Source organism: Urtica dioica, chromosome 1 (genome assembly GCF_054948205.1).
Source record: "Urtica dioica subsp. dioica isolate 48M chromosome 1, U.dioica_male_clone48M_v1_H2, whole genome shotgun sequence".
Lineage (NCBI taxonomy): Eukaryota > Viridiplantae > Streptophyta > Magnoliopsida > Rosales > Urticaceae > Urtica > Urtica dioica.
This window is the reverse complement of record NC_142756.1, coordinates 2,825,784-2,838,873: the sequence shown is the minus strand read 5'-3', so window position 1 is coordinate 2,838,873 and position 13,090 is coordinate 2,825,784. Positions and strand designations below refer to the sequence as shown.

Genomic DNA, 13,090 nt, shown 5'->3' with positions numbered 1-13,090 from the left:
TACAAACTTGATTTAGATTTTCATTGAAAGTTGCGAGTAAGAAGCTGGGAATATCCACAATTCACACACAGAAATAGAAATACATATTCATGGTTGACTTTCTGGGTCAATCTGAGGCTGTTGGTGCTTGGAATTTGAATAGAGGGACTTCAGAGGCTGTTATGGATTACTCTTCCTCTGCCTATGTCGAAATTTCTTTGGATCTGAATTCGAAGCCTCTCAGGCTTCTCGACGATACTCCGGCAGGTTTCAAAGCACGATTCTTTACGAACACCTTATTCCCTCGCATATGCCCAGAACCTGTTTGACTGATTGCCTCAATGGGTTTATTTTTATTTTTTGTTCAGAACAAAGAGGTTCAAAGTAAATTCATCGATTTTGGGAAGAAGCTTTTGGTCAAAGATGAGGTTAGTTGGTCTTTCTTTAACACAGGTCTGCCGATCCCGATCTCGTCAACGAGAGTGGTCACCAGGTACTAATCTCTCCTTTCTTTATTTATAAAATTAATACGGGTAGTAATACGGTTGCTGTATTCATTGATTGATAGCACGCAATAGCGTAATACAAAGAGGAAGTTCGCATTTTAAGACGTCGATTTTTCTCATTTCCTCTTCCAATCTCTGGATATAACCCTCAAGATTCGAACCCCTCTCAGTCACATTTTCAATCGCCAACGAGGCTCTGAGAAAATCGCTGATCGTCTTCGGAACGAAACTCGGTCTCAAATCCAGCCCAAGCTCCAGAGAACAAATCGATCCCATACTTTTTTTCTCGATAAAAAAAAAATTAAAAAAAAATTAGACAACCTTAAAATCTCAGATCCTTATCTCTCTGGTACTTTGTTCTTTGTTTCTTTGTGGGTGAGAAATGAAATAAAGAAATGAAATCAAGGCATTTACTATATTACCCTCAAAACATAACATAATGAGAAAAAATTAGACGAAAGGACTGTTTTCGACACAAAATATGAATTAAAAGTAAACAGACGATCACTTTTTTTTTATGAGGGGGCAATTGTGGACTCGGGTCATAGTTCAGGGGGCATTCCAGTAATTTATTCTAAAATGATATATATATATATATATATATATATATATATATATATATATATATAACCCACCGGAATGCAAAAAGAGTCCAATAATGTGTCAACTCAAAGAATAATACACTCTAACGTATACTTACCAAACGCTCTATTCTTTTCTTTTGATGATCACAAAAATTAAATAGTTCATGCTTTCTTTAGGAGTATTTATATTATACGTACAGTACATATATATATATATATATATATATATATATATATATATATATACTAGGATGTAGAACGTGCTTCGCACGTGGTGATTATAGATATTAATTGGTAAATTTATTTTAAAATAATGTTATTACTTTTTAATACATCTTTGTTAAAGAGTTTTACCAGTATTCGTCAAAGTAAAATACAATTGAAAAATAATTTGAAATTGTAAGAGATAATATTCCATAATAAACCGTGGGAGTAAAATAAATTCAAATTAAGTAAGAGATAATAGATTTTGATTCTTCATCTCTAGAATTTTCAATCTTGATCAACCTCCTCTTCCGCAAAGTCATACACAATGAGCTTGACGCCAAATATGGTGCAAGAGCTACTCATTTCATAGCGCAATCTACAAGCATCATTGCAATGTGGAAGAAGCATTAGTACCATGACCTTCTAAATAATTATGAACTTTCAATTATTTGCACCATTGCTTTACACTTGAATTTTGATGAGATTAACCACTTCGTCATTATACAGAAAACGAACTATAATTACAAATGGGTTATATAGGTGTATACTTGGAAAATCTGAAACAAACCCAAATTCAAGAACAAAACATCAACTGATCCATTTGAAATTAACATCCAAAATCCAAAACAGAGAAAATTATAAATGAAATTAATAAAACAGGATTTGACAGAGTAATTCTCAAGGAGTGATCTACAATTAGTCCTAGCAACAGAGAGACATTGTACATGAAGTACATGAAGCTCATATTATATTACCTACCGGAAGCTATGTTCTTGCGCTCAGCATGGCTCGATAAAATTTGCTAATATATAAGTTATGCTTTCAAACTTGATAATATATAAGTAAATTAATTTTTTTGTACATAAATAGGCTAACTTTGAACTGGAATCCAAAGAATGAGTATTTAATTCATACGTTTCTCAATCATACTAAATGGTAAAGCTAGAATTTTAATTTAATGAACAACCACCTTAAATAAGAAAACTCCTATAAATTTGTGAAGACCGAAATCATGCCCTAGAACCGGATACTGCAAGGAGAAATTACGCAGGACATCAATCAATGAACTGTGAGGAGAAAATGCTTGAGACATCAATGTACGTACCTTGGAGAAGAGAAAACACCGAATCAAATTATTTGGACTGCAATTAAAGGAAAGGGGTAAAGTGAGTTTGTAATATAGAGAGAGGAAAAATATGAACCTGAATTCGTGGATAAGGCCATGCTTAAGAGCTCGTCATAGAGGTAGAAGGCGGAACGTTGAAAGTGGAGCAGCGTACGAGATAGCAATAGGAAATGCCGTAATCGAATAAGCAAACAAAATGAACCAGTGAACATTCACTAATAGTTAAGCTTACCAACGATCTCCTTTGACTCGTCTCGAGATTTTGAGGTTCTTTATATTGACTGCGATTTTTTTGACAACTCCAATCACCGATTGCTTCGATCAAAGCTAACGAATTTACCTTCACGTCCCGTGGATTAGACGAATCACAAGTCTTTTCTGCACTAATCAGGAACAAAATAACATCAACAAACCACCAAAAGTTCTTTAATATGGACACAAAATTCTAAATAAAAAACTCACTGTTAGGGTGCTTTTGTTCTTCTTTGACAAGTTTGTTGATTTTGATCCCATTCTCTTCCCAAAAAATACTACTTAGCCTTTTTTATGCTTAGCCTTTTTCACAGTCTATTCATTTCTTTTATTCGAACAAAGTTCCAAGTTGAGAGGACAGCCATCAAAAAAAGTGCCCTAGCGTTTGAGATTAGATTCGTAGAACCAATACACAAATTCCCCACATCATATAAATTTTGGACTCGAGATGATCTCTCGATCGACTCACCTGCAAGTATATGTTGGCTATACATTTGTGGCGGTCTCGACTGAATCAAACTCGACAAACCCGTAACCAGCTGAAACGTCATTCCCGTTAGAATAATTGTATCAGAAAAGTGTAACAAAATTTTAATTCCAAGTTAATGCCGTGATAGTAAATATAGTTACCTTGGCACTTGAAACACTATCGAGCTTCTTCAAGTGCTCCATAAACATATATGACTGATTGCCTTACTAACTCTTCACAAAATCCAAAAGGCGATCAGAGCTTTCCATCAAAACCAGAAGAATCATAGTGAATTAAGTATGATCATCTAATAAGTATTCAGGATGCTGTTATGGATAATTGGTACAGAAAGTATTATGCCTTGAGACTAAGAAATCACTGTAGCGTTGAATTTTATAGTTAAGACCTTCTCGATGTTAAGAACTTCAGACATTAATAGTGAAATTATGCATAAAAATATAAGCCTTTTGTTCTAAAGCCCCATATCTCAAAACGATATGATTATACCACGTGTCCTGTATCAAAACAGAGTTAAATCTGTTGCAGACTCGAGTTTTCCTTCCAAGGAAACCGAAATACAATCTACAAATTGATGATGGAAATTGTGTTAAAGAGGACGAAAAAAATTTAAGACCTTTGTCATTGTTGAAGAAACCCATAACCAACCCAAGCGATCAAAATAGTATCAAAATTCAGCAACAAACTCAGATCCAAGATCCCAAATATTATACCAGACAAACACAACAAACTCAACAGTACGAAAAACAAAAGAAAAAGAAAGGGAAAAAAAACAAGCAATTATCTATTTTAGCACGAGCCCAAAAAAAAAAACTACAACACGGATTGATAACTGCAAAAAAAAAAAATAATCGAATTATGGGAAAAACAATAGGGAAAAGGAAACGTACTTTGTTAGACTTCGCAGTAAAGAATAGTGGATCTTAAAAAAGAAGCAGATACTTGTTCTGCACGATTATTAAAGCAATTTGAAAAGAATTAGTGTTAACATTGAATGAAGGAAAAACACTTACCATTGAAAAGCTTCACCGAGCGTCGTGGCAGCCTGGGGCGTGCGACGGTGTAGTCAAAATGAAACCCTAGAAAACCCAATTAGAGAGGCTGATTGTTAGCCGAAGGTCTATCACTGCCGCACTGTTCTCAGGCGTCTCCGGCACGACAAAATCATAAAAGTAAATTTAAAAGTAAATTCGAGCAAAACCTATATAAAATCTGAAAACCCTATTTTTCAAATTAAATTCGAACAAAACCATTATCAAATCTGAAAACCCCTCAATTCCAACAAGAAATCCTAAAGAAGAAGACGAGGAGACATAAACGAGGTCGAGATGATGAACTCACCGAAGAGAAGCGGAGACGATGTCCGACGATGATGCGCGAGCCAATAATGGCAAGTGTTTCGCTAGCAGCGAAGAGCAACGATGAAAAAGAAATATAGGAGAAAGAGACGAGAGAAAATGGTGAAGCCTACAATGAAACCGTACAAACCCAACGGCGAAGAGCAACGAAGAAAAAGAAATATAGAAGAAAGAGACGCGAAAGAAAGAGACGAGAGAAAATGGTGAAGCCTACAATGAAACCGTACAAACCCAAATGAACGGTGACAAAGTAAAAAAAAAAATAAAACGGTTTGTATTCAAAGCGAGGTGTGAACATTCATTTCGGAATTTGCTTACATGTCGTATTTTAATTGGTAGATCATTATGAACAGTGATTTCGGATTTGCACTTATTATATTTTATATATATATATATATATATATATATATATATATATATGTTACAAACATATATTCTCCTAAAGAGAGCTATACTATCTAATTTGTGTGTGCCTATGTATATGTGTGTGTCTTTGTCTGAATCCCCGTTGGAAATATAGATAATATGCAGAGTAATATATGATGGCCAGTTTGCTTGAAGATAAGCAAGTTGATACGTTGCGTTATATTGTTTTTTCTATTATTCGTCAAATCGACGTGGCTAAGCCGCTAAGTTATCCATCAACTTCAACATCCAGTGCAAGTGAGTCACTACTTTTCCACTTTTAGTAGTTCTTTTTCTCAAAGCTAGTAACCACGAGTAAACCTAGAAAAAGTAGTGTAATGGAGCAACCCTGGATATAGCTGTTAAACCCTCATTAATGTTTCATGGATGATTTATGCTTTACAACTTTATAAAGAATTAAAAAATGAAAGCAATAATTTAAAGTAGTGTATATATTAGAGGCGGAGTTATGGATTTGGAAAGCAGTACAAATATCTTAATTTTTCGCAGGAGATGGATTTAAAGTAGTGTACTAATACCGTAATTTTCATGGAATTTATGTAACAAGAGATGGTTCGCTTTAATTTGTAGTTTGTACTATAGAGCATAGGAATATAGAAGACAAGTCAAAACATGTAGTAACTCTCATACCTCATAGACATAAATGTATCTACCATAATTATCATGAAGTTTGATGCGTATTTCTTATATAAAGATGATGACTTACTCCTCTCTTATTGTCAGTTATGTCAGTTAGGTTTGATCATGGGATAGATAGTCTGTATGAAAGTGAGAATGAGAGCGATAGTGGCGGCGATGACAGAGATGAGAGCCCAAGGGTGCTTGAAATAGTCGCGCACAAGAACCCTCCGGTAAGTGTGCCACCGGCGTCGACAATACTTGTCGACGTCTTTGGTTAGCTCGACGTAGAAAGTCTCCTTAACGCATGTGTCGATGTAGAGGCCGTTGAAGAAGCGAGTCGCGTCGTCGACATTGAGCCATGTCTGTATCGCTCCGCTCTTGCACAGAATCTCCATGTCCTCTTTTGTGTTGATGAGGTTGTCGAGAAGGACTGCGTAAGAAGTAATCACCGACTCGTACTTTGGGCAGCATTGCTCCAGGCTGATCAGGTTTCGGAACACCGTCTCGGTCGTCTCCTGAGTGTAGAGACATGAAAAAAAAAGGTTATACTCGATTAACCTTAACACTTCATTAGGCTTTGTGTGAATAAAAAATTGGAAAAAAAAAGTTATATCGAAACTAATTGATTAGTTGCATAGTCAAAAATTATATTATCAATTTCTTTTTGACACTGTAATTAACTTGTTTGTTATTTATTTGAGTAATTTATCGCTTTAAAAAAAAATTAATCACCAGATCAGAAGAATTATTGAGACCAGATAATTACTTTCTGCTATTTCACTAATATTATATAAAAAAAAAATGAGCTATTTTGCAATTTCATTTGTAATTAATTATTTAGCTATAAAAAAATACGAAAGATTGTAATGATTCGTGTCTTTAGTAGGCTGAATAAATAGTAAATCGAGGGATTTAGAGGGACTACGATACATGGGCCACCATAGAGAACAAAAGAGTTTGAAAATTTCAAATATATCCTTTGACGTTAAATATATATATATATATATATATATGTATGTATGTATGTATATATATATATATATATGTATGTATGTATGTATATATTTTCCATTCCTTCAAAATTATTCCATCCATGCCTTACATCTGTCCATCTTACCGAATAAGGCCTTAACTTAGAATGTTCTTTTATATATATATATATATATTAGTAAAACTGACTAAATATTGTACTCTCTAAATTATATTTTGTCAAATTTTGTTCACCTGAATGAAAAGCGTGGGTATCTCCAGAACCCCATCCTTCTTGAACCGGATGTCGAGTATCGACCGTGAGTTCATAGTCCTGAACCTAATCCCAGACTCCTCCAGAGTCGAGACCGACCTCATCGTTGCCCATCCTCGCTGCTTCTTGTCCATCACATGGGATGGGTTGACCAAAGAGTTTCTGAGCAGGTCCAAGATGTGCTTGTGCTTATTATTCCCTCCCTCGGCGTTTTTCAGGAGCGGCTCGATCGGCGGAGGCGTGGTCGAGAACATCGTCGAAAAGTACTCCATCGCGATCTGGACGAGCTCTTTCTCGTCGACCCCGGTCGAGGTCTCCTTGAACAAGATCTCGAGGACGAACCACGGGATCTGATTCTCCAGAAGGATCAGGTCGTGCCACAGAAACTGGTGGAGACACGACATCGAGAAGACCGGGTCGTCTTGTTCCCTCAGGATCTCGTAGGCTTTCTTGCGGAAGAGCTCGATTATGAAGATTCCGTCTAGGACCATGACGTGGACGAGCTCGCCGGGCTCCATCCCCGTGGGGCCCGCGTAGTAGTCCCTCGCCTCGGAGCAGACTTTGGCGATGGGCTCGATCAGGCGGAGGAGAGTCCCGTCGGGGTTTTGATCCGGTGCGACGCGGGACAGGAGGTCGCGGAGGTACTTGAGCTTGATTGGCTCGCTGGGCTTGGTTTTCTCGTTGTTGTGGTGGAACGGGCCGAAGGAGAATTGGTTGGGTTTGTAAGCGCTCTGTTTGTGCCTCGACAGAATGCTCGGGACTCGGAATATGCTGCAACTCGCCGGCATTGATAATTTTCCGGCCATCTTTTCTTTGAAGTCATCTTTCAAGGCCGCCACGTCGATGGTGACATCGTGATTATCGTCTCGTACGGCCTCGGACATTTTCTCAAATAATAATGGAAGAAAAAAAATATGAAATTATGAGAAACCAAAGTCAGATTGTCTGTATTGTGATGGTGCATTAGATGTGGAAGCTCTGTGTTGAACTTATACGTACTTGGTCGGCATGAGACTCAAAAAACTAAAGTAGCCTAATTGCTGTCTAAATAATTAGAAAGTAAGTTTCAGTGGCCATTAAAGAAAACCTTTGCAGTTGGGAACACATTGCTCTTTGTTTTAAAGAGAATCTAATACTTGACTTGACAATTTTTATATGCGTGAAATTTAGAACGTGGTTCCTTGCTTCGAAGAGCAGTAATGATAATACCTTTTATTGCAGTGTATGAAGATTGATAGGTTAATTGAAAAAGGGGAAAAAATAATTAACTTGGGGCATAAAAAAATTAGGTAAAATTTCTTATTTTGACAATTTGAATATATAAATATATTTTACTTCCTCGTGACAGTATATTGACGGTTTATCAATTATTATTATTATTTGCTGTATTTAGTTGATAGTAGCAAGAAAAAATGTTACAAAGTATAAACGCCACGGCCACGAAATATTACTAATTTACAATCATTAACAATGAATTCATATTAACTAATGACATAGCAAGTAAGGAAATGACAAATATATTAATGAGATGCTGGCGTAATGCTAAATGAGATTATTTCTAAACTATGACATCCTCAATATTTTAGGTTCAAAATTTAATAAGTCAAAATTAATCCAAAAGTATAATTTATTTATATGTGTTAGTACAAAAATACCCTTAATAAAATATTATTTTATTTTTATTTGTATTTACTTTTGTTATTTACTTAATGGTCACAAAACCAAAGTTAGAGATCATTTTTCGTTTAGTCGGCGAAGTTAAAAAAAAAATTGGAAAATTTGGGAAATTTGAAAGAAAAAAATTGGTTTGAAGAATTTGGAAATTCGTTTGAACATTTATACAATTCTGGATAATTCTTTGAAGATTTATTGACATTGTTGTCGATAAATTTATTGATATCGTTGTAAATAAATCTTCAAAGAATTTGGTATGTTGAAGATTTATTGACATCCAGAAAATTTATTGACAACGAAGTCAATAAATTTTCAAAGAATTTTCAGAAATCGTTTGAAGATTTATTGACATTTATGTCAATAAAAAGACAAATGTTAATAAAGTTTCAAACGAATTTCTAGATTTTTCAAATTTTTTTTTTTTTTTTAGATTTCTCAAAATATTAGGTATATACGAACTTTGGAGGGAGTGGAATCGTGAAGCACGTTGATATGGACATAAATCTCTCTCTCTCTCTCTCTCTCTCTCTCTCTCTCTCTCTCTCTCTCTCTCTCTCTCTCTCTCTCTCTCTTCGCCTCCGTCACGATTTATGTTTTTTTTTCTTCTTCTTCGTCTTCTTCTTCTACGTCAAAAATGATTAAAAAAAACACCAAAACCCAAACATAAACCCTAAAGTTAAAGTCATGACCAATAAACCTAAATATCCGTCGGTAAATGGAGAGAGACTCGAAACGAGATTGATTTTGGATGTGTAGTTGTAGATTTCGTTTGGTTTGCTTGGAATTTTGAATCCACATCCAAATTTTCTAAGTTTTCCAAAAAAACTTTGTAATGTCGACAATGTCAATAAATCAGATAGATTATTGACGATCATGTAAATAAACTACGCAGACGAAATATAAAAGAAAAATAGAAAGAATATTTTCATTGGTAGTTTTATACCAAACAAATATAAAAAAATTCTTATTTTTGGATTGATTTTGACATATTGAATTTTGGTTCAAAAGTACATAGTTTATGAAATAATCTCGTGCTAAATTGGTTGGGATATGGAGCAGATGCCCTACCACCTCTTTCATGCGAGGTATTTCTCTTGTGAGGGTTAGATTCAACCCCACAAGAATGTAAAAAAAAACTGTTTATATTATTGAACATAAGGTTAATCTTAAAGCTTAAATACTAATATGTAATTGTCTAGGGGAAGGCCCCCCCTCAAACAAATCTCTTTTACTTTTTTTGCTATTTCTTAGTTTTTATCCTTTTTATTTTACTTTTAAAAATGACAAATAAGCCCGCTGATTTGTTTTTTTTAACATATTATTAGCCCCTAATTTATATGTTTGACTCTGTTATTGTGTATGTATGTAAATGCAATAATGAAATATTAACCCCATTCCCTATTTTCCTGGAACCTTTCATTCTCGCTCCCCGCTCACAAAAAACCTCACTTTTCTCGGCAGCAAAAACAACTTACCCCCATTTTCTTCTCTAAAACACTCCTTTGCACTGCCACGTCTCTCGCGCAGCTCGATGACGTCGATCATGACTCGCAAAGAAGAAGAGTGTGGGATCGGCCTAAGGTCACCAGTTGGTGATAGAGAATTCATAGTTTAAGAAACATGGCTTACTTATATCTTAATGTGCGATCATTAAGGCGAGAGGTCAAGCACATTGTGATTATCCTTTAAAAACAACCATACTAAGTATTGATCAAGAAGTTTTCCGATCTAGTTGAAAGTAGATCCATTAATCTAACCAAACCGCATCAAGCCAATACAAGGTTAATTTACAGACACCTTAACCGATTAGAAGAAAAGAAGAAGAAGAAGAAAAAACACATGGAGACGCGTGACAGTAAGTGACATTTTGTCTGAATTGAAAATTAAATGTAAGAAAATGTGCTAAGCCTTGTAAACAGAATAGTGTAGTCAAGAGAACATTATCAACACTAGTGAATATTATACGACTTGATTGTAAACAAGGTCTGCAAGAAAGTCATAATGAGTATCAAAGACGCGGCAAAGACAGAAATGACGGCCCATGGATGACTGAAATAGACAGTCTTAAGCTCTCGTCTGTAGACCCTCCAACGACGCGGGTAGTAACCCCTTCTGCGTTGGCAATAGTTTTCGATATCGTAAATGAGTCTAAAATAGAAACTATCTTTGACGTACAAATTATGTTCGGATATATGGTTGAAGATCTTAGTGGCCTGGTCGAGGCGCAACAGGTTGTGGATGAGCTTTTTGTCGCACAGCAGTTTCATGTCTGCGGTGGTCTGAACAAGGTCATCGAAGAACTTGACGTAAGAGCTGATTAAGGCCCTGTAGTCCGAGGCATAGAGCTCAAGAGCTACGAGGTTGCGAAAGAGAGCGTCGGTGACGGCGTTGACGTATAACTGTGGGATCCTTAAAACCCCGTCATTGAATTCGATGTTGAGTACGCACCCCTCTGCACCTGGGACGGTCATAATTTTGATTCCAGAGTCGTCAAGAGTTGTGGCTGAGAGCATGACGGGCTCGAGACAATCACCAGCCCCCAATCCTTTAAACGAGTCCGATACTCCATGAACTAGTGATGTTCTAGCAAAATCAAGAATGTGATTCGGTATCATCCGTGTAGGATCGTCGTCGAGCCAAATATGAGAAATTTGGGCCTTTGTTGCTCGGAAGAAAACGGGGGGAAAGAAGTCGATGACGAGAGAAATAGGACACATGTGCAAGTTCATGCACATATGCACAGTCTCTAGCGTTGTCCAGGGAAGTTGGTTCTCCAAGAGTATGAGGTCGTGGTATAGTTGTTGGCGTATGTGAGGCAAGCTGAATATTTGGTCATCACTTGTTTCCCATGTTAATTCATCACGGTTCTTAAGAAAGAGTTCGATGAGGAAGCACCCATCTAGTACCAAAACTTCAGTGAGTTCTGTGTCTGAGAAAAAATCTATCGTTTTGTCATAGTAAAGGCGAAAGTTATGTAACATGCTCATCATTGCCTTCGTGATAGCTCTTAGAGTTACACGAGGATCGGCATCCTTACGACGAAGGAGATCAGCCATGTACCTACAAAGTTTGAAGTAATACGTTATCATTTTAGGGTTACAATGGATAACGCTAAAGATATCATAATACGATATTTAAATTATTTATCCTCTATAATTAGTCTTCGGTCATCATTTTCTCATTCATATTAGCTTTAATCTTGCTCAGTTAATAACGGATTTCAGATCTCTTGCGACAAGGAATAAAAATCCGGTCAAACCCATCATTTTTTTTCCGATGTGTGGCGTCTCACTCAAATAATTTCCTCAACTTGAGCTATTATATGAGATAAAATATTCTTTAGGGATTTTCTATTTTCTTCGAAATCACTTGTTGCATGCAGATTATATATACAAGGGCTCATTAGATATTTATAAATAAAAAAAAAAAAAAAAACTCAAGTTTTACCATATAGTCAATTTTTTTTTTTATATAAATTTGAAGTAAATAACCAAAAGATTTTATTAACAAAACCAAAAAAGATGTTAATAATTGCAAGTAATCGTTAATAATTGTAAATAAATCATAGACTCCAACAACTTAAGTGAAAGGCTAGAAATGTTCAAAACAATAACACTGTTGGAAGGAAGTTTTGGGTATGTGGAGAAAGTGTTTAAGTATTTTGGGTGTTTAGGGAAGAGGTTTGGAAATTTGGAGGCTTGGGTAAGAACTAGAGAGGTAGAAAATTTCTTTGTAGAAATGAGAACTTTTTATTTTGGCTTGATCCCAAAATGTAGGATTACATCTCTATTTATACTAGTCTATGGAATTCTCTAGATACAACATTTTCTAGAGAATTCTCCTAATTAATGACACTTTAGGAAAATACAAGATTATTCTAAAATTTCTTACACCTAAAGACTCTAGACACATCAAGAGTATTCTAGAAAGATGACAACTAAAATGGGCCCAAAATACTAAAAGCCCAAACTACAACTAGAAATAACTAGGCCCAAATACTATAACCCAAAATCAAGTTCAATTATTCTACACCCCCTCTTAAACTTGATTTTGCTACTCCAAGTAAAGTTCTTAACTTGACAAAGTCTTCGTGCTTGAGGGGCTTGGTGAAGATATCGGCTACTTGGTCATGGGTCTTCACATACTCCACTTGCACCTCCTTTTGGGTAACACACTCTCTAATGTAGTGATAGAGTGTGTCAATGTGCTTACTCCGATCATGGAAGACTAGGTTCTTCGCCAAGGCTATTGCTGACTTGTTGTCCACGAAGATCTTGGTCGGCTCCTATTGCGGTACACTCAACTCCTTTAATAGATTTCATAACCAGATTGCATGGCAGACACATGAAGTGGCAGCTACGTACTCCGCCTCGCAAGTAGAAAGAGTGACAATCGGTTGTTTCTTCGACATCCACGTGAAGGCTGTGTCTCCAATGTAGAACACGAAGCCACTTGTGCTTTTTCGATCGTCTATGTCTCCACCCCAGTCGCTATCGCTATATCCAAGAAGCTTGTAATCATTAGAAGCAGTGTAGTACAAGCCAAAGTTTGTCGTATAGCGAAGAATCCTCTTTACCGCCTTCAAATGAGTGGTAGTCGGATGCTCCATGTGTCGACTGATGACTCC

General features: G+C 36.1%; 2 protein-coding genes and 1 long non-coding RNA gene across 3 annotated transcripts; 1 reads left to right on the top strand and 2 right to left on the bottom strand.

The window, feature by feature from the left end:
* Positions 1-927, top strand: LOC149406340 (uncharacterized). Its single transcript, XR_016301786.1, has 3 exons — positions 1-246; positions 348-472; positions 548-927. It is a non-coding gene; the product is annotated as an uncharacterized LOC149406340 (long non-coding RNA).
* A 4,433-nt stretch (positions 928-5,360) lies between these two features.
* LOC149406339 (UPF0481 protein At3g47200-like) lies at positions 5,361-7,805 on the bottom strand. Its single transcript, XM_089626187.1, has 2 exons — positions 6,771-7,805; positions 5,361-6,061 (listed from the first exon to the last, which is right to left on the bottom strand). The coding sequence occupies exons 1-2, from the start codon at positions 7,671-7,673 to the stop codon at positions 5,654-5,656; spliced, it is 1,311 nt and encodes a 436-aa protein (XP_089482313.1). The 5' UTR covers positions 7,674-7,805; the 3' UTR covers positions 5,361-5,653.
* A 2,607-nt stretch (positions 7,806-10,412) lies between these two features.
* Positions 10,413-11,519, bottom strand: LOC149406338 (UPF0481 protein At3g47200-like). The gene has a single exon (XM_089612482.1). It carries the CDS (start codon positions 11,517-11,519, stop codon positions 10,413-10,415), a length of 1,107 nt encoding a protein of 368 aa, XP_089468608.1.
* Between the last annotated feature and the right edge of the window lie 1,571 nt (positions 11,520-13,090).